General features: G+C 43.7%; 1 protein-coding gene across 4 annotated transcripts in view; it reads right to left on the bottom strand.

Annotated features, from left to right (window-relative positions):
* The window catches only part of si:dkey-14k9.3 (C2H2-type zinc finger protein), a 48770-nt gene extending 24021 nt beyond the window's left edge, over nt 1-24749 (bottom strand). Inside the window, exons 1-3 of one of the 4 annotated variants that reach the window (XM_060902915.1) lie at nt 24518-24546; nt 24223-24261; nt 8292-8491 (exon numbers count right to left, since the gene is read on the bottom strand). In XM_060902915.1, coding sequence (XP_060758898.1) covers nt 8292-8441 — 150 coding nt within the window. In that variant the 5' untranslated portion in view covers nt 8442-8491; nt 24223-24261; nt 24518-24546. Of the gene's footprint in view, nt 1-8291; nt 8492-24222; nt 24498-24517 lie in introns of those variants that run through there. The other 3 variants (XM_060902913.1, XM_060902914.1, XM_060902916.1) reach the window with 3 other exon arrangements.
* Between the last annotated feature and the right edge of the window lie 454 nt (nt 24750-25203).

Raw genomic sequence — 25203 nt, 5'->3', positions numbered from 1 at the left:
GCATGTCTTCCAAGCCTATGATAATGTGAGTGACAATTTTGCTGACACAAAAGAAATGGCAATTGCATATCACCTTCACCAACACAGGACACATAGCTAAGTACTTACCTTCCTATTAGTACGTTAATTTTAATTCTACATTTCCATATTTTGGAAAGGACTGGGAAAAAAAAAATCATGCACTTGCTGCCCTTTATCTAACTTTGAGCCCCTGCCCCTCTATAATCCTGTGCACGTCCCTGCCGCCAATGTACATAAAATCCAATTCTGGATGTCACCTACTGAGAGCCAACTATTATGGGCATTGATGGAGCAAAGTGCAAGTTCCCCTGGGAGTTTAGCAGCATTGGTGTGTGCTCCAGCACCTCTTAGTAAGAAATATTTCACTAATAATAGTCCAGTAGTGAGTGCAACACTTAAAATATGGTCTCAGTTTAGATTACATTTCAAACATAAAGCTAACTTACCATCCAGTCCAAAAGCACCTTCTTGCTTTGCTCGCTGTAAGGTGGAGAATTTAATTTTGGGATGTCCACTATTCCAGATATATTTTCGTAGCAGGGAGTCAACTCTCTTCCAATATCCCGCCAGAGGAGGGAGCGGAATCATCATACTAACAAAGTTGAGGCGAGGCAGCACGTTCACTTTGATGGAAGCAATCCTTGTTTGCAGTGAAGCTGGTAATTTAGTCCATATAGCTATGTCACATTCCACCTCCTTAAAGATGTTCTCATAATTTGTTTTTACTATATTATGCAGTGAAGGCTGAATCTGGATGCCCAAGTACGCGATTCTTGTATTAATGGGAATATCACAAGGCAAATACCGCTTTTGCGGGTTCATTCAGGGGCATCAGAGTTGGCTTTGTCCAGTTGATCTTATAGCCGGACAACATCCTGAACTCTTCGAAAGTGGCTAGCAGCAAAGCTATTGACTTTTCGATATCCAATAAGTAGATAAGTACGTCATCAGCGAAGGCCGATATGGCATGCAACGAGGTTTTAATCTGAATGGGGGCAATAACCTGGTTCTCCGTCAAACGTTGGCCTAGTGGTTCTAACGAGAGAATAAATAAACTTGGCGAGAGGCCGCATCCCTGTTGAGTCCCACGAAAGATAGAAAAGGGGCTCGAGTGTAAGCTGTTCATGAACACCATGGCGGTGGGGTTAACATATAAAACACGAATCATGTCGACAAACCCTCTCCCTAGGCCAAATCTCTCCAAAACCCCCACAGATACTGCCACTCGAGCCTGTCAAAGGCCTTTTCGGCATCAAGTGACAATATCGCGCACGGAGTCTTTAACTGTTGAGTTTCATGAATTACGTGTATTAGACGTCGAATACTGTCTGCTGCTAGATGCCCTTTCATGAAGCCAGTCTGATCTTTATGGATTAGTTTGTCCATATATCTCTCCAAACGTAACGCTAGCACCTTAGAGTACAGCTTCTTGTCTGAGTCGATTAATGAAATCGGTCTGTAATTGGAGCAATCAGTTTTGTCTTTCTCCTTTTTAGGGATTAGCGAAATCAAGGCAGCGTTAGTGTGAGCAGGGAAAGAGCCTTTTTCGCTGATCTGATTGACCCCAACAAAACTGGCCCCAGAATATCCCAGAAGTGTAGCAAGAGCTCTGGCGGTATGCCGTCTGGGACCGGTGAGTTCCCTTTGTCATCCTAAGCGCAGTCTCCAGCTCCTTTAAGGATATGGAACGACCCAGATATGTTGCTTCCTGCTCCCCTAATGTGGGCAAATCCAGATTGCTCAGAAATTGCTTACATTTCTGAGTCAAAATTAAGCGTTGATTTGTACAACTCCTTGTAAAAAGAGTGGAATGCGATATTTCTCTCTTTTGGGTCAGATGTAAATCTATTATTAACCGTTTTTATGGTATTGATTGATGCTCGGGATTCACTTTAAGCTTCAGCGCCAATAACCTGCTTGGTTTGCTTCCATTAAAATAATAACTCTGCCTGACTCTGTGCATGATGAATTCCGCTTGCCGCCTCAACCGATCATTGAGCTCCACCCTGACTCCCCTCAGTTCTTTAACCGCTTCTCAAGTATGTGACACTTCCTAACTCTCAGACCCTGCGGCTCCTCTCTTTTTTGAGGTGAGATGCATAAGAAGATGTAAAGTCCCTAATACAACCCTTGGTAGCCATCCATATATACAAGGCATCATCCACTGTGCCTACATTACCGTTCAAAAGTTTGGGGTCACTTTGAAATTTCCTTATTTTTGGAAGAAAAGCACTGGTCTTTTCAATGAAGATCACTTTAAACTAATCAGAAATCCACTCTATACATTGCTAATGTGGTAAATGACTATTCTAGCTGCAAATGTCTGGTTTTTGGTGCAATATCTCCATAGGTGTATAGAGGCCCATTTCCAGCAACTCTCACTCCAGTGTTCTAATGGTACAATGTGTTTGCTCATTGCCTCAGAAGGCTAATGGATGATTAGAAAACCCTTGTACAATCATGTTAGCACAGCTGAAAACAGTTGAGCTCTTTAGAGAAGCTATAAAACTGACCTTCCTTTGAGCAGATTGAGTTTCTGGAGCATCACATTTGTGGGGTCGATTACCGTATTTTCCGGACTATACGTCGCTCCGGAGTTTAAGTCGCATCAGCCAAAAAATGCATTATGAAGACGAAAAAAACATATATACATCGCACCGGACTATAAGTCGCACTTTTTTGAAGGGTTATTCTATCCATAGAATCTGTGATTGTATCTGATAAGCGGCGCGTGGTTACTGCGCGACTGCATTGTTTATTTAATAAACGAACAGCTGAGCAGTGATAACGCGCCCTTTGCCCTGTAAGTAGCCTAGTCTGATTATTTTAAATATCTACTACTATCTTTAATACTATCACTATCATTATTACTAATAGCCTATATTATTATTATAACTAATATTAGTAGCCTATTACTGATGCATTAATCAGTTTTCTTTTAGAATATTTTTACCGGTAGGGCTTATTATCGCCCCATGGCTCTTTCATCTGTGTTATTAAAGCTGTAGTCATCATCGAGGAGTGTCATTCTTCATTTTTGTCGAATTTTATTTCATCAAATCAGAGGTCAAGTAGGCTATAGGTATATCATCTCCAAAGACAGGTACGGTAGTAAAAACAACCGTCTAGTGGAAAAAAAAAAAAAAAAAACACCGCTTTTAAATCCCCTACTTAAATCCTTAAAATGAGTCATTTAACTCATGTCTTGTGTGATCTGATCTCCAATGGTGAAATAAACCGGTTGTGATGAGTACAGTCTGTTATTTTAGAAGATAAATGTAATATATAATTTAATATATAGACTAATAAAAATTAATATTTTATAATATAATATCACGACATATTACTGTCTGTAACTGTTTGTCACTAAAGCGTTTTCTAAGATCATAATGTCTGATATTATTATTATTATTTTACACACACAATAAGCGCATGTGCTTTAAGTTATAGTAAACCATCCCCCGCCTTTTTTTTTTTTTTTTTTTTTTTTTTTTGAGTCGCCGGACCCACCCACCTCCTGCGTTCTGGGACCTCCCACTTCACAAATTAAGCACTGCCTAAAATCACTACGTAACTTATTTAAATAACTATAGGCCTATCATTAATAATAAAACACAGGTCAATCAAGTTTATCAAGCTGATGATTTCACTCCAAATCAGCAAATCCATTGAATTCCTCATCCTCGGTGTCGCTTCTGAACAACTCTGCCTCCAGCGGCAGATGAAGAGCCGTTTCCTCTTCTTCTGCGTGGCTGTCGTCAGACTCAGCATCAGCTCCAGTTATTCCGCGGTGAAAAAAAAAAACAAAAAAAACATATACGTCGCACCGGAGTACAAGTCGCATTGCCAGCCGAACCATGAAAAAAAGTGCGACTTATAGTCCGAAAAATACGGTAAATGCTCAAAATGGGCAGAAAAATGTCTTGACTATATTTTCTATTCATTTTACAACTTATGGTGGTAAATAAAAGTGTGACTTTTCATGGAAAACACAAAATTGTCTGGGTGGCCCCAAACTTTTGAACAGTAGTGTATATTAATGGCTATGAATTCCGTAATCCATTTCCTAAATTGTGCTACAAATACCTCATCCTATAGAAGCGTCGTATTAAAGCACCATCTAGGTGTTTTATTGAATCTGTGACTAAGATCTATCGTCATCAACAGCGGGTTGTGGTCAGACAGTGTTGCCGGCAGCACCTGTATCAAATCTACGCCCGTTTTTAGCCTCGAAGAGAGCAAAAAGTAGTCGATTCTGGAATGTGATTTATGATACGCGGAAAAGCATGTATAGTCTCTAATGCCCTGGTTCTGAATGCGCCACATATCAACTAGGTTAATATTCTCCATCATGGCGTTAAGAGCAGCTGATGCTGCCCACTGGGTGTGGGAAACAGACAAGGTGGATCTATCTATTTAAATTGAGGTCGCACACTGCGTTCATATCCCCTCCCACAATCAGCTCATAATCTAATAAGGACAGCAGCACCTTGGTAAGTTCAGGGAAAAAAAAAAAAAGAGAGGGTCAAAAACTGCTGGTGCGTATTCGGATACAAAAGCCACTTTCTTTCCATATATGGATGTACATAAATAAGCTATGCAACCTGTTGTCCCTTCATTAATCTTTTCCACTTCTAGGGCCAAGTTCCTTTTAGTCAAGATGACTGTCCCCCTAGAGTTAGAACTCCCACAATCTGAAACTACAACTTTATATTGCTTATTTTGAAAGCATGATACATCCTCTGCCCTCAGGTGTGTTTCTTGAATAAATGCTACATCCACATTCTTGTGATGGAGTAAGTCTAAACATTTTACACTTTTAACTTTTGTATTCAGACCCCGGATATTATAGCTCAATATAGACAGCTTAACCATTATCGAAATTGGTACCTATTGCTCCAGGTGTTACAATAAAAAGGTCTAACCCTGATGTAAGAGTCATAACCAAGATACCCACCCTCCCACCGCCAGCCCCCCTGAACAGTGGTTCTGACCAGTGTGACTTCTGCATAACCCAACTCGGCAAGACTTCTAAACTCCCGTTTATCCCTCCCTTATAACACTTAACTCCCTCCCGTCAGGTTAACTCCCCGCAGTAAAACATACACCTGCAGGAAATCCCTTATTCATCCAAAACCATGAGATAGTCAAAGTAAAGTGCAGGTGGAGACAAAATTAGGCACATAAATGTACATATTGTGACCTCTGTCATCAATTCCGGTCATAAATCAAAATAATATTTAGTAAACATAAATACCCCCTTTAAGATTATTTATCTAACAACCAGCACATCCAAGGAGGACACATCCAGGCTGGACAAACTGATCAGGCGGGCTGGCTCTGTGGTCGGCGTGAAGCTGGACTCTCTGGTGACTGTGGCAGAGAAGAGGACTATGGACAAACTATTGAACATCATGGACGATGCCAGTCACCCTCTGCACACCGTCATCAGCAACCAGAGGAGCCTGTTCAGTGACAGAATGCTCCTTCCCAAGTGCAGGACGAACAGACTCAAAAACTCCTTTGTCCCTCACGCCATCAGACTGTATAACTCCTCTCTGGGGAGGAGGAGGGGTAACAGGAGGACAGAGGACGGGAAGGAGCAGTAGCCTAGCCTAACAATAAGCAATACCAGACAATGTGCAATATAAAGTGCAATATCTCTCCTGCCTCCCCCCTCCTCCCCTTTAATTTTTTATTTTTCCTCCTCCCCCCCCCTTCCCCATATCTTATTCTTTTTATATGTAAATACTTAATTTATTTTAACTTATCTAGAAGGTGTTTCCTCTATTTCTTTTCTCTGTTTATTTGTAATGATGCTGCTGGAATCTTAATTTCCCTGAGGGAACCCTCCCAAAGGGATCAATCAAGTTTTATCTAATCTAATCGAATCTAATCTAATCATAATTAGACATTTTTCATACCTGGGGCATCCTAGAATAACAAAACAGTACGGTCAGATGGGGGCAGCTTATAAGTAATCAAAAGTAATATTACAAACATTCTGGTAAATATAGTTCTCCCACCTCAACTTTGTAACAGAGTCCGGGACTGTTGCGAACATATCACACCTTATGCAACCGCCTCTTACTGTGGCTGTGAGGTCCTCTGACTATCACCAGTCCCCAACAAGTGCTTTCTGTGTGATCCTCAACGGCCCCGATCTCATCCGTGTCGATCCGAAATGTCCGACTGCTCCCGGTCATCCTCCTCCGGTCGTGACGCATCCCCCGAGCCGATGTTGAACAGCTGACGGCGCGATGGCGGTCCCCTCACCAGCCTCCTTCCTCAGGAACTGTGCAGCCTCACGCGCTGAGGTGAAGGTGCATTGTTCACCGTTGATAGTCATCCTCAGGGTGGCCGGGTAAATTAGAAAAGCCAGGATGCCTCTCTCATACAGCTCCTTCATCACCCTCTCCATACGCCTTCCTCCTCTCGCTCGTGAACGCGCTGTAATCCGCATAGAACCCTATTGTCCTCCTGGCATCCTGTACGGGAGCCTTTTTCCTCGCCTCGCGAGCCCCTTGCATGATGGCGTTGCGGTCCTGGTACCTGAGCACTTTGAATATCATGGTAGCCTGGCCATTGTTCTTGTTACTGCGGATCCTATGGGCACGCTCTATTTGAATCTTGACGTTGCCGAGCGAGGGGATCCATTTCGGCAACATGTCTTGTAGGAAAGCAATTGCATCCCCTCCCTCTCTGCCGGACACGATTCCCGTAATTCTCACGTTATTCCGCCGGTCTTGGTCCTCCAGCGAAGCAACTTTCAGCTGCATCTTTTCCAGATCAGAGGTGTTGTTACTCACTTCCCTTTTCATGGCTCTCGTCTCGGCTTGTACACGGTCTACTTTCGCAACCAGTCCCTTGACTGTTTCCATGTGGGCTTCCACTTTCCTCTCCAAGCTATCTATGGAGTTTCTCATTCCGTCAAGAGCTCCCTGAATAGCCCGTGTCACCACTGCTTCCAGGCTATCTTGTTGTCTGGCTAACGCTAGTTCAATAGCCATGCTAACACTACTAGCAATGTTAGCATCCACGCCGCCACCCTCCAACAGTTTGCGTTTCGCTGAAGGGGTTTTGGCTGGCGAACCGCCTGGCTTCTTGTCCCCTGACATCTCCTACAACTTTACCGATTCCGTAAATACGGTTATCAAGTGTGTAACCTAACTAAATATCAAAATTGAGGATCAGTTAGTAGGAGCTCTAGCACCCTCCTACCATTGCGTCTGCAGGTCCACGTGATCCTTCAGGATGTCGAATTTCTACTTTTGATTCATCAGACCTCGGGACAGTTTTCCACTTCACCTCAGTCCATCGTAAAAGAGCTCAGGCCCAGAGAAGGTGGTGGTGTTGTTTCTGGATATTGTTTATATCTGGTTTTAACTTGCATTTGTAGATGCAGTAATGAACTGTTTTCACAGACGATGGTTTTCTGAAGTGTTCCTGAGCCCATACAGTGATTTCCACTACAGACACACGTCTGCTTTTAATGCAGTATCTCCTGAGGGCCTGAAGATCACAGGCATCCAATGTCAGTTTTCAGCCTTGTCTCTGGCATACAGAGATTTCCCCAGATGAGTCTGAGTCTTTTAATGATATTATGTACCATAGATGATGTGATCCCCAAATTCTTTGCAATTTTACATTGAGGAACGTTATTCTTAAACTGTTGTTACACTGTTTGCCCATGCAGTCTTTCAAAGAACAGTGAACCCCTCCCCATCTTTACTTCTGAGAGACTCTGTGTCTCTGGGATGCTCTTTTCATACCCAATCTTGTTACTTACCTGTTGCCAATTAAACAAATTAGGTTTTTTTTCCAGCATTACACAACTTTTTCAGTCTTTTGTTGCCCCTGTCCCAACCTTTCTAAAATGTATTGCTGACATCAAATTGAAAATAAGCATATGTTTTTCAGAAGACAATGAAATTTCTCAGTTTCAACATTTGATATGTTGTCTTTGTACCATTTTCAATAAAATATAGGATTTCCATGATTTGCAAATCTTCACATTCTGTTTTTGTTTTACACAGCGTCCCAACTTATTCGGAATCGCGGTTGTAGGTGTGCGCGTTTTGGAAACAGAGTTAATGCAAGAGAAATTGTATGGCAGTGAAAGGGTCATTACTGGACTAGAAATGTTGTAATGTAATGCACAGGACTTGGAAAAAGAACTGGAAAATCCTAATTTCCAGTTCTAATTACACATTAAATTGCTGGGGGAAAACAAAAACACATTAAAAAAGATAGTATGGTAATGGTATTACCTTTGCACGCAGACCCAGAACAAGTTCAACTGCATGTGTGGGACTAAAGAGCTCCGGTACAGTTTCAGTAACCAGTGAAACAAAGTCTGCGATCATCCCGTACTGCATTACATCCTGCTGCTGAAAGATCCGCCATAAAGCAGCCGACATGAGTCGCAGAGGTGGTACCAGGAGGCGCAGAGAGGGCAGTAGAAGAGGATCTGAAACAAGGATTACCAAAAAAAAAAAAAAGTACACATCATACACTGAATTGTGAAGAAGAGTTTTGCACTCAAGTCTCCATTAGTGAACAGTTGATGACATTAACACAATTGACTAACACAACTATATAACAAATTCAGAAATGACTCCAATGCTCATACTCATAAGCTCCTGTTTACACAATTACACCTTTTGATAAGTGTATAGAATACGGTTATAGAAGGGAAATAATTTATAACTGCATTATCCAATGCCACCCAGGAAGTGATGATGGGTTCCCCTTTTGAGATTGACTCCTCCCCAGATTTCTTCCCCATGACTTCTCAGGGAGTTTTTCCTTGCCACGGTCACCTCCAAGTTGCTCATTAGGGATCAATTTAAAAGTTTTAGATAAATATAAAGAAATGCTGTAGGCCAAAAATGGCTTAAATATAATCAAATGTTAACATTTAAAAAAAAAAAAATACTATAAACATCAGTAAGCCATAATAAATAAAAGTCAATATTTGGTGCAAGATGAAATTCCCTTTGCTTTCAAAAAAAAAAAATAATAATAGTCTCCGGCCCAACGAGTGCAGTTTTATATGGAAATGAGCTGTAGGTTTTACTGAGCATCTTGCAGAACCCGCCACAGTTCTTCTGTCATACTTGCTTTTTGTTGCACCAAAGCCGAGTAGCCTTTATTAGGTTTTCTTTTTTAATCTAAAAAGTGCTCTCATGGAATATGCTGCTCAGATACGAATTTTTTTTTTTCCTGTAACATTTAATTTTGTGCTGGAAAACAAACGTTTGGAACTCTAAAATGTTTTTGTACTGACTCGATAATGTAGAAGTCATAAAATAGAAATCTATAAGAAGTTTGTATGAAACAAAATAAGGTGTGTAAGACTTTTGCACAGTACTGTATATCGGGAACTTCTTTGCATATTTTTGTAAAGCTGCTTTGTCTTTGGGCGGCACGGTGGTGTAGTGGTTCACACCGTTGCCTCACAGCAAGAAGGTTCTGGGTTCAAGCCCAGTGGCCGACGGAGGCCTTTCTGTGTGGAGTCTGCATGTTCTCCCAGTGCCTGTGTGAGTTTCCTCCAGGTGCTCCGGTTTCCCCCACAGTTCAAAGACATGCAGGTTAGGCTAATTGGAGGCTCTACATTGACCGTAGGTGTGAATGTAAGTGTGAATGGTTGTTTGTCTCCATGTGTCAGCCTTGCGATGACCTGGCGACTTGTCCAGGGTGTACCCCACCTCTCGCCCATAGTCAGCTGGGATAGGCTCCAGCTTGCCTGCGACCCTGCACAGGATAAGCGGTTATGGATAATGGATAGATGGATAGTTTGTCCTTTGATAAAAGTGCTATATAAATAAAATTGAATTAAATTTAATTGGCTAAAACATGGAAAATGTAGTATACAGTACAAGTTCTCTCAGATAAATACTAACCCCAGCTCTAATACCACCTGACAAACACACTGGCAGGTCCCTTCAGTGTCCACATCATAATTATGAACACAAACCTACAGCTAAAGCACTCAAAATACTAGTCTGGGTATTGCCCATATAAAATAGCACCCTAAAATCGAAAGCAGCAGCTTTCGGACCTAAATCTTAACCTAAAATGCTTCAATTACAGTTCTGTTAAACTGGGATAAACAGGATCTACACATTATCCACATGTGAAACCTTTTGTCTGTTAAAGTCTGTGTAAATCTGGTCTGAAACGGTAGATCAGTCTCAGATCAGACTCACTGATGTGTGAAAATAGTGAAGTTACTTTTTCTTCTGCTGAAGAAAATCACAGGTAGTGGTCGCCTTCAAGACAGTCAATGGTTACCATTTACGTGCCATTCCAAGGGGGAGTGTGGATGAACAATGATCAAAATCAATCCAGATGGTGTGGAAGTCCAGTATATGCCGAGTCCCCAATGCATTATGGGACGTGGACTCAGACAATAAACGCAAGTCTAATGGAGAGCCCACGTGCCACAATACATTAGAGGATCAACTGCTGTAATGAGTGACAGAATTCCAGCTGTTCAGCTGCAGATGTGGCCATCTGTATCCTTGAAGGTGTCCACAGCCTGAGATTTCTCCTTCAACAAGAGAGAAAATTTCCTCCAAGGGTGTGTGGTTGTTTTAAAATCAACATTTAATTATTTCTTAGTCATTTCGAAGTTCCAATGCTAATAATAATTTGAGGTGCCAGAACAGTAAATGTTTCGAGATTTGTAAAGCAATGCTTTTCTTTGCTCTGATATGCACCCTTGTGTTGCAGTATTCAGACTTTATTCGCAAATCATTGGGAGCTTCTTCGCGGAATATGACTTCATCCTCAAAACATTACAGCTTTTTCTCCTCAAAACATTACGGCATCCATTACAGCTGTTTTCTTGTCATGTTCTGACTTTGTCTGCAAAATATTACAACGTTATCCTCAAAATGTTATGACGTTATATACAAAGCATTACACAGTTTCATTCTCACAATATTAGGGCTTTTTTTCCTTGTAATGCTCCGACTTCGTCCTCAAAACACTATGGCTTTTTCCTTGTAGTTTTCTGACTTTTTCCTTAAAACTTCACAGCTTCATCCTCAAACCATTACAGCTTCATCCTCAAACCATTACTGTAGCAGCAGGGCCATGGTCGAGCGTTGGCTGTGAACAGCGAGGAGGCAGGTTGAACCAGCAGGTAACGTGATGAGGTGCGCCTGTGTCAAATTACTGGCTGTCTATTAACCTGTGTCTCTGTCAGACAGTCAGGAATGAGAGAGCGAGAGCAGCGTCACCCAGCGTGTGCGATTATTTTATACATATAAAAATTAAATTAAAATAATGTTTGTGTTGAGCTGCCACTGAAAAGTGTCAAAATAAAAAGAACATGTTCTGAAGTCTGCTTCCAGTTCCTCTGTTCCCCTAGCCTGGCAAGCCAGACTAAATGTGAATATTTAGTCTGGCCTCGATCCGTAGACATTTCCGAAGCGGGTAGGAGGAACAAACCGCTGTCTTTCAAACTGTCTCTGTGCGTATAGGCCAACGCTCTGACCAATCAGCGCAACAGTGACTGTGACGTAGTCAGAGTGACAGAAAGCAGTGGGGGAGGCCTTGAAATAAATAATTTTTCAAAATGCGTATTAATTAATAAACAGGTTGTAGATATTAAGAAGTTTGGAGATAATGACCACAGGTTTGGAGTCTGTACCACATACACATTTTTTTTCCAAGTGTTTTTCAAGGGTTTGCTTAACCTGTTTGAGAGTTTTTATTTAGTGGTGTTTGGTGAAATAATTTCCCTTAAATTTAAAATAACGGGAAAATAAGAAACAATCAAAAAGTAATGTTTCAAAGCTGTTTATTGATTCTTCGTACTGCACAAACTAGCCCCATCCTTTTGGCTACCAGCGGAGCCAGCTGGTAGATCAGACTTTTGCCATAGCCGGTCGGCAAAACAGCGAAAACGTCCTTCTTGAAAAGGAATGAGCGGAGAGCCTCTTCCTGCTCATGTTTCAACGAAAACTCCAAGTCTAATTCTTCTAAAACTGATTCCAAAGCGGAGTCAAATGCGCGCTGTTCACTAGCCCGAAGCCATCTTTCCTGTTGTGCTTTCTCCAGCGTCGCACAGCTTTGTCGTCACTCCTCCAAAAGCCCGCCCAAAGAATCCAAACAAAAACCTTGCATTGTGATTGGCGGGCACGATTTGATGCCCGGGGTGTTTTTGTTTATATGGTGCGAGGCTAGACCCATTCGCTAGGCAAAAAATATTTTTGGCCGCTAGGCGGTTGGGTCTAGTTTACTAGGCTACTGTTCCCCCAAAATCTGAGAATTGTTACACTGGTGCCAAAACCTGGGACTGAGGAACGAAAGCCACCACAGGATCCGAACCAGTCCGAGAGCTCCCTCCTTGCTGACGACCTCCAGTGCCAGCAGCACGTCCTTGTCACACTGTCCATCGATCAGGGCCAGCGCTTGCAGGCTCTGCTTGAAACCCAGGCAGAGGACCGGCAGGTGATACGGAGCTGGATCCAGTCTGCAGGTGCTCCAGCCATTGTTCCTGCAGCCAATGTGCCCGTCCAGCTAGTGAAGATGGGGCCACAGTACAACCCTAATGCCTTCATCCAACTGTTTGAGCGTGTCATGGAGGCAAGCTAGTGGCCAACCTCACAGTGGGCGGCCCGCCTACTGCCACTCAACAGCTCCGGACCACCAACATGCTGGAGTACCTCCACCTGAAGTGAACCATCCTCCAGTGGGTCAGCCACGGCCCAGAAGAGCAGCATCAGTGCTTCCGCCCGCTGGCTTACAGCAAACTGGGCTGACCATTCATGGTCACCCCACAGCTCCAGGATGCCTGCTGACAGTGGCTGCTAGCCGGTGAGTGCGACGTCGAATCCATCATTGAGCAAGTTACACTGAAGCAGTTCATTACCCGGCTCCCGAGCAGGACGTCAGCATGGATCTGGTGTCACCAAATGAGGTCGTTGGAGGAGGCAGTCGGACTGGCCGAAGATCATCCGACAGTGTTTCCAGGAGTAAGCTCTGTAACAACCTCCTCTCTCTCCCCCCCCCCACACACTTTCGCTTCCTCCTCCTACCCCTCCCTTACCCCTGCCTCATGGAAACAGGGGCCAGTTCCCCCGAAATCCGCTCCTGGCACTTGTGTCTGTCTTCGTGTTTCTACTCTCCTTTCTCCTTCTATGTCAATGCTACCATTAACCCCCTCTTTCCACAGATGAACTCCTCCATGCCCACCAGAACTGAGAGCAAGCCAAGGCAGGTCTGTAGGTGTGGAGAGAAGGCAGGGAATCAGTGCTTCCACAAGGAGGCGGGGCTACTGATTCGTGTCTCCGCCACACCTCAGGCTTCCCCTGATTGAGCAGGAGTGTACAGGAGAGTCATGAGTATTCAAGGGGGTTAACACATCAGGCTTTGATGGATTCGGGTTGTAATCAGACCTCCATACATCAAAGCCTGACCTCAATGCAGGGCACTGAGAAATGCACATTTGGTGAAGGCTAAGTGCACAGTAATATACACAAATAGAATTATCCGCTAATGCCCAACACGATTAATTTCCAGGGAGAAAAACATAGCGTAGAGCAGGAGTGTTCAAACTGATCCATAAAGGGCCGTGTGGCTGCAGGTTTTCATTCCAGCCATCCAGCAGCACACCTGATTTGGCTTATTCAATCAACTGACACACCCACCCTTTAATCAAGGGTGGGTGTGGCTGCAAGTATTTGACTGTGTGAAGACAGTTCAGTTGATTGAATGAGCCAAGTCAGGTGTGCTGCTGCATGGCTGGAATGAAAACCTGCAGCCACACGGCCCTTTATGGATCAGTTTGGAACACCCCTGGCGTAGAGGCTGTGGTTAGTAGGAGCCCCACTCACCCGCTGATCCTGGGAACCGATTGGACGGGGTTTAAAACATTAATGAAACAGATAATAGTGGGTGGGTCCTGCAGCAGCAAGTCACAGGGGGGATCCCGCCACAATGTTAGCTGGGGAGGCAGTCCAGCTAATGTCATGATGACAGAGTGGAGAGAGACCTCCTTCCTCTCTGGGGAATCCCTTAGGGGACTTCCTATTGAAGCAGGCTCATGACAAGTCTCGGAGATATGCTTCTGGCCAAGTGAAAGTAATTGATGGCAAAATCCTCCAGCCTTACGTTGCGCTTTCCTTCCCATACTTTTGTATTATTAAGGATGGGCTGCATCGAGTGACACAGGACACTCAAACTAACAAAAAGAGGACACAGCTGTTGGTCCCAAAATGCCGCAGGAAACTTTTATTCCATGCAGCTCATCATAATCCTATGGCTGGGCATTTGGGACAGGGTAGAACACTAAATCGTCTCTGGCCAATAGAAATGGGCCATGGGATTCGCGTCGATGTCCACAGATGGTGCACAGCATGTCGCAAATGCCAGCGGCCATAGCAGAAGCACCATTGCCACTGATGGCCATCCCCTTGGAAAGAACTGACATGGATCTCATCGGGCCATTAGATTGATCTGCATGCGGGTATCGCTTTGTACTAACCACAGTGGATTATGCAACACAATATCCGTAAGCAGTGCCACATAGTGTTGCAGAGGCACTCTTCCGCATTATCGCCCAAGTTGGGATTCTGAAAGAAATCCTGACTGATCAAGGCACTACTTTTATATCACGCACACTGTGCGAATTGTACGAATTAAATCAATTCGTACTAGTGTTTGTCATCCGCGAACAGATGGGCTGGTCGAACGATTTTACCAAACACTTAACATGATTCGTAAGTTCATTCACTGGGATGCTAAAAATTGGGACAGGTGACTCGACCCTCTGTTCACAGTGCGCGAGGTCCCACAAGCCTCCACTGGGTTTTCCCCGTTTGAATTGCTGTATGGGCGCAAGCCCTGTGGTGTCTTAGACATCATTAGAGAAAACTGGGAGGAGGAGCCTTCTCAAAGCAAAACAAATTCAATACATTCTTGACCCGAGAGCAAACTTTCACACACACCAAGTCACATAACCCAGGAGAATTTTCTACAGGCCCAAGAACGTCAAGCTCGCCTGTACAACGGAGGAGCATGGTTAAAGGAATTTGCACCAGGAGATAAAGTCCTCATTTTACTGCCCACTTCAAGCTCAAAACTGCTTGCCAAGTGGCAAGGGCCCTTTGAGGTCACATGGCGAATTGGGGAGGTCGACTATGAGGTCAAATGGCCAGATAGCAGTGACACGTCAAATTTACGACCTCAATCTCCTAAAACCGTGGACAATGGAGGTTCCTGTGGCTCTGGCGACAGTAGTTCTGGAGAGGGCAGAGCTGGGACCGGAAGCAAGTCTAAAAAGTGCGTCCCAATTCAGCCCAGTTCGCTGTGGAGGCCACCTTTCACCGTCCCAGGCAGCACACGTAATTGGGTTGTAGGAAGAATTCTCTGATGTGTTCTCGCCCTTCCCTGGTCACACTAACCTCATAGAACACCACACAGACTCCCTCAGGGGTGGCGGTGCGCAGCCACCCGTATCAGCTCCCCGAACACAAGAAAAATCTGGTTCAGGATGAACTTCAGGCTATGCTTAAGACGGGAGTAATTGAGGAGTCGGATAGTGACCGGAGCAGCCCGGTGGTCTTGGTTCCCAAGACCAACAAGTCGATCCGGTTTTGTGTAGATTATAGAAACGTCAATGTGGTGTCTAAATTTGATGCATATCCGATGCCTCGCATTGATGAACTGCTCGATTGGTTAGGCGTGACTCGTTTTTACTCAACACTGAATTAACAAAGGGATATTGGCAGATCCCCATGACTCCATTAGCCCACAAGAAAACAACCTTTTCCACTCAATTTGGCTTACACCAATTTGTCACCCTTCCTTTCAGGTTGTTTGCGGCTCCAGCAACGTTTCAGCAACTCATGGACCAAATTCCCCATTCCCACAACACGTATGCAGTGGCCTATTTAGAGGACAATCACTTATAGTAGTGATTGGGAGCTGCATTTACAGCATCTTGGGGCGGTCCTGAGGTCGCTGAGGTGCACTGAGCTCACAGCAAACCCAAAGAAGTGTGCAATTAGACGGGTGGAAGTACGATATCTGGGCTCAAATAAAGGCCGTTTTGTGTGGGGGCCTGCTATTGCATTCTGCTGACTTTTCTCTTCCTTTCATTTTACAGACCGATGCGTCGGACAGAGGGCTAGGGGCGGTTTTGTCCCGGGTGGTGGAGGAGCACCCGGTGTTGTACATCAGCCACAAGCTCTCCACAATAGAGAAGGAGCATCTGGCCATCAAGTGGGTGGTCTTCAGTCTCTGGTACTACCTGCTAGGGTGCCCATTCACAGCAAGAAGGTTCTGGGTTCGAGCCCAGCAGCCGGCAGGGGCCATTCTGTGTGGAGTTTGCATGTTCTCCCAGTGTCTGCATGGGTTTCCTCTGGGTGCTCTGGTTTCCCCCACAGTTCAAAGACATGCAGTTAGGTTAATATGGGACGGCCTTGGGCTGAGGTGCCCATGACGAGGCACCCAACTCCCAACTGCTCCCCGGACGCTGTTAGCATGGCTGCCCACTGCTCTGGGTGTGTGTGTGTGTTCACTGCTTCAGATGGATTAAATGCAGAGAGAAATTTCACAAGCATGTGATGAATAAAATTGTTCTTCTTTTGTTCCGACCCTGCCCCGCTCCAGTGGCTCCACCACATGAAGGATGCCAACGTGCGGATCACTTGCTGGTATCTGGTCCTTCAGCCCTTTAATTTCGAGGCCGGGGGCACAGATGGTGGTGGCAGATTACCTCTCCCACCGAGGGGTGGGGTGGGGGGCATGTCAGTCGCAGGCCAGACAGCTACCAGCCTGAGTCAGGCGGTGGGGGTATGTAGCAACAGGGGTGTGGTCAATCGTCAGCTGTGAACGGCAAGGAGGCAGCTTGATCCAGCAGGTAACATGTGATGAGGTGCACCTGTGTCAAATTACTGGCTGTCTATTAACCCATGTCTCTGTCAGATAGTCAGGAACGAGAGCGCAAACAGCATCACCCCACATGTGTGCATGTTTACATGTTGAGCTGCCACTGAAAAGTGTCAAAATAAAAACAACACACCTGTTCTGAAGCCTGGTTCCAGTTCCCCCAAAAGTCTGAGAATTGTTACAATTATGCTATCCTCAAAACATTGCAGCTTCGTCCTCAAAACATTGCGGCTTTCTTGTAACGTTCCAACTTAATTTTTTCAAGAATGTTTTCTTTTGAGAACTTATTTTCCTCAAAAACTCTACCACTATAATCTCAAAATACACTATATTGCCAAAAGTATTTGCTCACCCATGCAAATTATTGGAATCAGGTGTTCCAATCACTTCCATGGCCACAGGTGTATAAAATCAAGCACCTAGGCATGCAGACTGTTTTTACAGTTTGGAGCTGGCCCCTTCCTCTTCCAACATGACTGTGCACAAAGCAAGGTCCATAAAGAAATGGATGACAGAGCCTGGTGTGGATGAACTTGACTGGCCTGCACAGAGTCCTGACCTCAACCCGATAGAACACCTTTGGGATGAATTAGAGCAGAGACTGAGAGCCAGGCCTTCTCGTCCAACATCAGTGTGTGACCTCACAAATGCGCTTCTGGAAGAATGGTCAAAAATTCCCATAAACACACTCCTAAACCTTGTGGACAGCCTTCCCAGAAGAGTCGAAGCTGTTCTAGCTGCAAAGGGTGGACCGACGTCATACTGAACCCTATGGATTAGGAATGGGATGTCACTTAAGCTCATATGTGAGTCAAGGCAGGTGAGTGAATACTTTGGGCAATATAGTGTATTACAGCTTCATTTTCAAAACCTTGTCTCGTCTCGTCTCGTCTTCTTCCGCTTTAACCTTGTATTTTTATTAAACTGTGGCCCTAAAACACAGTCATAGATGATCACTTGGCAGCACAAGCTTGCACAAACTCATCTTCGTTCCTGGGTCAGTAATCAGGTATCAACTGATGCTCTGATATCAGCATTTTATCGGATCGGAGCACTCCACATCATCAGGTAACCCCTGAAACAGTCTGAACATACAGTATAGGAGACACTCATACAACCCCGATTCCAAAAAAGTTGGGACAAAGTACAAATTGTAAATAAAAAAGGAATGCAATAATTTACAAATCTCAAAAACCGATATTGTATTCACAATAGAACATAGACAACATATCAAATGTCGAAAGTGAGACATTTTGAAATTTCATGCCAAATATTGGCTCATTTGAAATTTCATGACAGCAACACATCTCAAAGAAGTTGGGACAGGGGCCATAAGAGGCTGGAAAAGTTAAAGGTACAAAAAAGGAACAGCTGGAGGACAAAATTGCAACTCATTAGGTCAATAGATAGTTTTCACATGACGTCACAGAGTCGGGGATTCCCTAGTGGTGGCCATCTTGGGGGTCCAGCTTACCGTACGGGTCACTGAGTAGGGGTCGACCGATAATCGACCTGGCCGATATATTGGGCTGATATTCTGCATTTTTAGGGTTATCGGTATCGGCCATAATTTCCACCGATATGCCGATAACATGCCTTTTTGCAGCCATTTCGTTCCTAACGCGACTGTCACTGCACGTCCTTTCCTGCACTCGCCTCTCTGAGTTCAAGAACACGGTCCCGCCCACCACAACATCTGATTTGTTTGGCACAAGAGATATAGCCAATCAACACGCGTAGCTAACCGCTGTGAACTGTTTCAAGGCGGCCGTACGGGCACTCGGGCAGAAGCAGATCCCACTTCAAGGTAAGGACACGCTGCTTTTGCCTCAATAAGTCACAAACGCACAAGTTGCAAAAGCACATCATTATATGTTTACATTCTTCATCTACTACTCGTTAAAATTGTCCATTTGCATCTGTGTAGCCAGGCAAACTTAGCTTACGGAAGGAAGCACTTGAATTAGCCTACAACCAACTAGTCTCGCTGAAACTACATGTAATGTTGTCCATAGTAAGCAGTCCCCAGCATAACGTAGGCTGCAGTCATTTTTAAATCCCCGTCTGGAATCGTTGTGAATGTGTCAGTAGTTCTACTCGAACAGTAGAATGACAGCCATACAGAGAGGCGGTCAAGGGAAGACGAAATAAAACGTAGTGTTTGTGTTCTGTAGGCTAGCGCAAGCCTACTGGCTATTTGTTATGGTGATGAGTAAACTTCATGACGTGACTCGTGCTCAGAAAGCGCATTGCACTTGTATATGTTGGGTAACTTTATAAAGCGCTATTTGAACATTTAAACAAGCCAGGTGTGATATGGTGCTAATAGGCTGTGTAATACTGTAGGGAGTTTGTCAGGACGCTTGTTGTGGGCTCAGTAATTAATTGTGTCGTGGATGCACACTTGCTTGGATAAATGCTAATGAATGAAATACATCAATTAAACTCTTGACTTAAATGTTCTTATGCTACTCCACATTGCGCTGTAATGTACTCCACTAGTATTTATAATTCTTGCGCAAGTGATTCTCCTCGCTAGCGCTTCTGATTCGGAAAGCGATATACTCTTATGCCGCTTTTCCACTACAAATGCGGCTGAGTCGGGCTGAGCCGTGCCGTGCTGAGTCGGGCTGAGCGGGGCTGTTGGAGTTGCATTTCGACTACAACCACGCTGAACCGTGCTGGCTGGAAGTGGGTGGACACATTGGGTGGAGTTAGCGAAAGTGGGTGGACGTCAGGTGATGTCGTTAAGCAGCACAAACAGTGACATCAGTGATCTTTTGAGCGGTAGTCTCACGACCCGAATAGTAAACCATAAACATGGAGGACATGGAGTCGTTAGTGTTGCTGGTCTTGGTGCTGTGGCTTGTTGTCACCGACAACGCGGACAGATACTGGCAAGAGCGTATAGATGAGGCGAGGCGCATAAGGCTTCAGAAATTCTCGTAATTCGTAATTCTTCTCCTTCCGGGTTTGCGGTGTTTACAGATCCCAGCGCGCTCGCGGGGCGTGTGTGGGCATGTGAGGACACTCCTCCTCACCAATCAGTGCACAGGGGAGTGTCTGCTCACGCCCCCTGCCTCACTCAGCTCGGTTTGGCTCGCTTCAGCCCCACTCCAAAACGGTGCGGGTTTTAGGGGCTAAGCAGGGCTGAAGCGAGCTGAGTCGTGCTGGTTTTTGGTAGTCGAAACGCGAGCCGTGTCGGGCTGAAGTGAGCTGAAGCGAGCTGAAGTGTGCTGAAAAAGGGTAGTGGAAAAGGGCCATTAAAGGAGCAGCCGCTCCTTTTAACCAGAGCTTTTAACATGCAGAGCAACTGTGCTTCGTTCACTACAATATAATCCTAAATTGGGAATATTAGGCTTGGGCATTAAAAGCATTAGAATGTAGATGGTTACTTGTTAAGTTGTTACATAATAGGGAGTGATGGCCTACTTTGTTTGATTTTACTTTTTAAAAAATGCTGCAGGCAGCTCCCTACACTTGATTTGTTATTTAAAAACTACTTGAAATTGGTAAGTCTTACTTAGTTCTTAGTGTAAAAGAATCCAGAGTGTATTTTCATTTATTTTCCACTGAAAATGGTGAGCTGTAATATAGTAGGGAGTGATTTTTTTTTTTTTATTGGTGAATATTCATTTTATTTTATTTCTCATTTTATTCTAACTAATGTTTGACTTTATTGTACAAATGCTGCTGGCATCTCCCTGCACAAAATTTCATGTTCAATTTTACAATTAAACATACATTTCATGGATATGAAGGTCTGTGTCAGTGTGTGCTATGTTTAATTTCATGTCAAGTTTATTTGTATAGCGCTTTTAACAATAAACATTGTCACAAAGCAGCTTTACAATCTAACGAATCAGGCTGAAACGATAATTTCCAAATTTATCTTAAAGGGAAAACTTTAGCTTTTCATCTCTATCCACTACTTGTGTGTTCACCACGGACGAGAATTCCGACTTTCCCAAAATACCCGTGTCAGGAAAAACAAGCAAAAGAAAAAAAAAAAAACCTGAAAACCAGGTGAACGTTTTATTAAGAGTCAAACACCTGACTTTAAACTTCCAAGTGAGTTTTGATGAAATGAGTTTCCTTTTTAAGAGTAAGACACTGGCACATCAGTGCCATTCAAAGACCTTTTATTATGAGCGTTACAAATGGTTTAATTTTAAATTTGCGGTATATGTTTGCCTATTTTAGTCTGACCTTGGTCAGGAAGAGGTCACTGGACGGCACACGTTTATTCATTTGCTCGCTCGCGTGTGTGTGTGGGGTTATGCTTTTTATTCTGCAGCGAGTCCGTGAGCTGTTGTGGCTTCCTGCAGGTCTGCCAGTGTCGAGGCAGGCGTTTATTGAGATTTATCGAAATTTCATGTGAATTATAATGTTTACATTTATCGGTTGCACATATCGGTTATCGGCGTCCCAATTCCATAATAATCAGTATCGGTATCGGCCCTGAAAAAAAAACATAATCGGTCGATCCCTATCACTGAGCACACATTGTAACGTGCGAGTACAAAGTCTACAAAAGAACCCAAGCAGGCTATTTAAAGCTAGCAATGGTGCACACCTGTTGCATTCACGGCTGTCGTAATAGGTCAGATGATAACGTCAAGCGGAGCTTTTATGGAATTCCCACTGTACGGGAGCACGAAGGCGAGCAAACAAAGAAACTCAGCATACAAAGGAGAAATCTATGGCTTGCGAGAATCAACCGCAAGCATGATCAGCCTTCCAAACACAGCAAAGTCTGCTCTGATCATTTTATAAGTGGCAAGTTGTTTAAATAAACAATCAATTGTGTTTAAGTTTGTTTTTGGAAACCAAAACATCATGTGAACAATCTCTGGAGAATGTCTAACTGGAACCGCTGAGTGTACGTTTACATTGTAATGTACACTTAATATCGCTCGTTTGTCACGTTTCTATTTGAAACTTGTCACTTCACTCACGCAAGGGTCATTTTTGAAAAACATTTTAGGTCTATTCTGTATGATTTGATTTGTGTTTGGGATGCAAACAGCACGCCTTTTGGCGGATGCCGCCTGAATCGCGCAGATCCGATTTTTTTTTTTAGGGGGGGCGTTGGAGTGTCTGATTATAATTTCAAAATAAATTCTGTATTAAAATTACTAAATAAGCAAATCCGTTACAGTCCATGAAACAGGAAGTATAAGGATGAGAAACAAACAGTTTAAATCGGAAAGCTGCGCACATTTGCGCAGCCCAAGCGGTGTGCAGGACTGCGCAAATGTGTGCAGCTTTCCGATTTAAACTTTTTTTCTCATCCTTATACCTCCTGTTTCATGGACTGTAACGGATTTGCTTATTTAGTAATTTTAATACAGAATTTACTTTGAAATTATAATCAGACACTCCAACGCCCCCCCTAAAAAAAACCAAAACAGATCTGTGCGATTCAGGCGGCATCCGCCAAAAGGCGTGCTGTGAATATATAAAAGTTGTATGTGTCAGACAGCCTTTAAAGTTTGATGAAGTCAGTTTCAGGCTTTGGAGCAGGTTTTGGCAGCCCTGCATAGTCACTTGAAAAAGCATCTTTGTCCACTTCATAGGGGTCAATTCCCCCAATCAAGGCCAGTTTGGCAGCATACCGTTGTCGTGAGATGTCGTCTAATGTATCTATATACTTCCGTTTGCTTGATTTTGCTGACATTGATCTTTATTTTAGAAAACTGACTATATAACTTCATAAATTCGTCCGAGATAACGTAGCCGGTAGTGGTGATGGTCCGTTTTGTTTGCCCCCCAAAATGGCAGCTAGGGGGCGTTCCCCGGAATGCCGTGACGTCAGTGAAAACTATCTATTGGCAATAGGTCATTAACATGACTGGGTATAAAAAGAGCATCTTGGAGTAGCAGCGGCTCTCAGAAGTAAAGATGGGAAGAGGATCACCAATCCCCCTAATTCTGCACCGACAAATAGTGGAGCAATATCAGAAAGGAGTTCGACAGTGTAAAATTGCAAAGAGTTTGAACATATCATCTACAGTGCATAATATCAAAAGATTCAGAGAATCTGGAAGAATCTCCGTGCGTAAGGGTCAAGACCGGAAAACCATACTGGGTGCCCGTGATCTTCGGGCCCTTAGACGGCACTGCATCACATACAGGCATGCTTCTGTATTGGAAATCACAAAATGGGCTCAGGAATATTTCCAGAGAACATTATCTGTGAACACAATTCACCGTGCCATCCGCCATTGCCAGCTAAAACTCTATAGTTCAAAGAAGAAGCCGTATCTAAACATGATCCAGAAGCGCAGACGTCTTCTCTGGGCCAAGGCTCATTTAAAATGGACTGTGGCAAAGTGGAAAACTGTTCTGTGGTCAGACGAATCAAAATTTGAAGTTCTTTATGGAAATCAGGGACGCCGTGTCATTCGGACTAAAGAGGAGAAGGACGACCCAAGTTGTTATCAGCGTTCAGTTCAGAAGCCTGCATCTCTGATGGTATGGGGTTGCATTAGTGCGTGTGGCATGGGCAGCTTACACATCTGGAAAGACACCATCAATGCTGAAAGGTATATCCAGGTTCTAGAGCAGCATATGCTCCCATCCAGACGACGTCTCTTTCAGGGAAGACCTTGCATTTTCCAACATGACAATGCCAAACCACATCCTGCATCAATTACAGCATCATGGCTGCGTAGAAGAAGGGTCCGGGTACTGAACTGGCCAGCCTGCAGTCCAGATCTTTCACCCATACAAAACATTTGGCGCATCATAAAACGGAAGATACGACAAAAAAGACCTAAGACAGTTGAACAACTAGAATCCTACATTCGACAAGAATGGGTTAACATTCCTATCCCTAAACTTGAGCAACTTGTCTCCTCAGTCCCCAGACGTTTACAGACTGTTGTAAAGAGAAAAGGGGATGTCTCACAGTGGTAAACATGGCCTTGTCCCAACTTTTTTGAGATGTGTTGTTGTCATGAAATAAAAAAAAAAAAAACCTAATTTTTCTCTTTAAATGATACATTTTCTCAGTTTAAACATTTGATATGTCATCTATGTTCTATTCTGAATAAAATATGGAATTCTGAAACTTCCACATCATTGCATTCCGTTTTTATTTACAATTTGTACTTTGTCCCAACTTTTTTGGAATCGGGGTTGTAAAATCAATGACAAAACATTCCTGCATCCTAGTTGCTTTAGTCATTAGTGTATAGCCTAAACTGTGGTTTGTTTGTTTTTTAAATTTACTTTATTTCTCTCTATTCTGCCACCTTTATGTTCACATTCATTCAGTAAATTGCTCACCTTCATTTTAGACTTTCTGGACGTGTCCAAAACCGTTCACTACCTTGTTAAACAGTTTGCAGAAATAGGAAATTAGTGAAGAAACCCTGAGTTTAGTTGATTTGCAGTCAGACAGGACAATGAGTGAAGTTTCCTCAGCACTGACTTCCCCCTGCACTAAACAGCTGTCGTGAGCTTCTTAGCTAACAGCTTAAAAACAAATATCTCAAAGCATTACACTGCAAATGTCTGTCTTTTTTATTTTTTTAAAAAAAAGAAATGCCCTTGCTGTTGTTATCCAAAAGCCTTTAGTTACCCTTAGTGTCGTCCTGCTTTGAGACTCCGACTTCCATCACTACAGCGAGGCTACAACCGCTAGGTGAATTGTTGTTGTTGTTGTTGTTATTATTATTATTATTCTCCAGTTAAACATATAGTTTACAACCTTCTTCACACGGCTCCTGGTATTTATAATAATGTTGAGGATAGTTTAACACTCTTCATAAAAATAAAATAAAACACCATCAGAAATTCACGGAGCTCTTGAACGCTGCACCGGATGCCTCAGTAGAAATCTTCCTCAAGTTTTCTCACCGCGCCCTCTCGCGGCCAGCTGACCCAACTGCAGGCTTTATTTATTTATTTTCACTCAGGCTGACAATAGCGCCACCTATTGTGCTGGAGTATTATTTAACACTAAAACCATCAGCCTGATATTGTGTAGGTGCACCTTGTGCCATCTTTCTCACATTAGCTTTTTCAGCATTCTGTGCCACAGTAGCTCTGCTGTAGGATGGGACCGGAAAGGTTAGTCTTTATTCCCTGCTCACATCAGTGAGTCTTGAGCACCTGTGATCCTGGCACCGGTTGACCGCTTTTAGTAAGTTCTAATTAACCAGTGCATACTGGGAACACCCGATGAGGCCTGCTGGTATGTAGAAGCAAAACGTCCAGTCTTCTATCCATCACAGTTTGGCCCTTATCGAAGTCGCTCAGATCCTT

Source organism: Neoarius graeffei, chromosome 21 (assembly GCF_027579695.1).
Source record: "Neoarius graeffei isolate fNeoGra1 chromosome 21, fNeoGra1.pri, whole genome shotgun sequence".
NCBI lineage: Eukaryota > Metazoa > Chordata > Actinopteri > Siluriformes > Ariidae > Neoarius > Neoarius graeffei.
The sequence above is the reverse complement of the archived record's forward strand: the minus strand, read 5'-3'. Positions and strand labels throughout refer to the sequence as shown.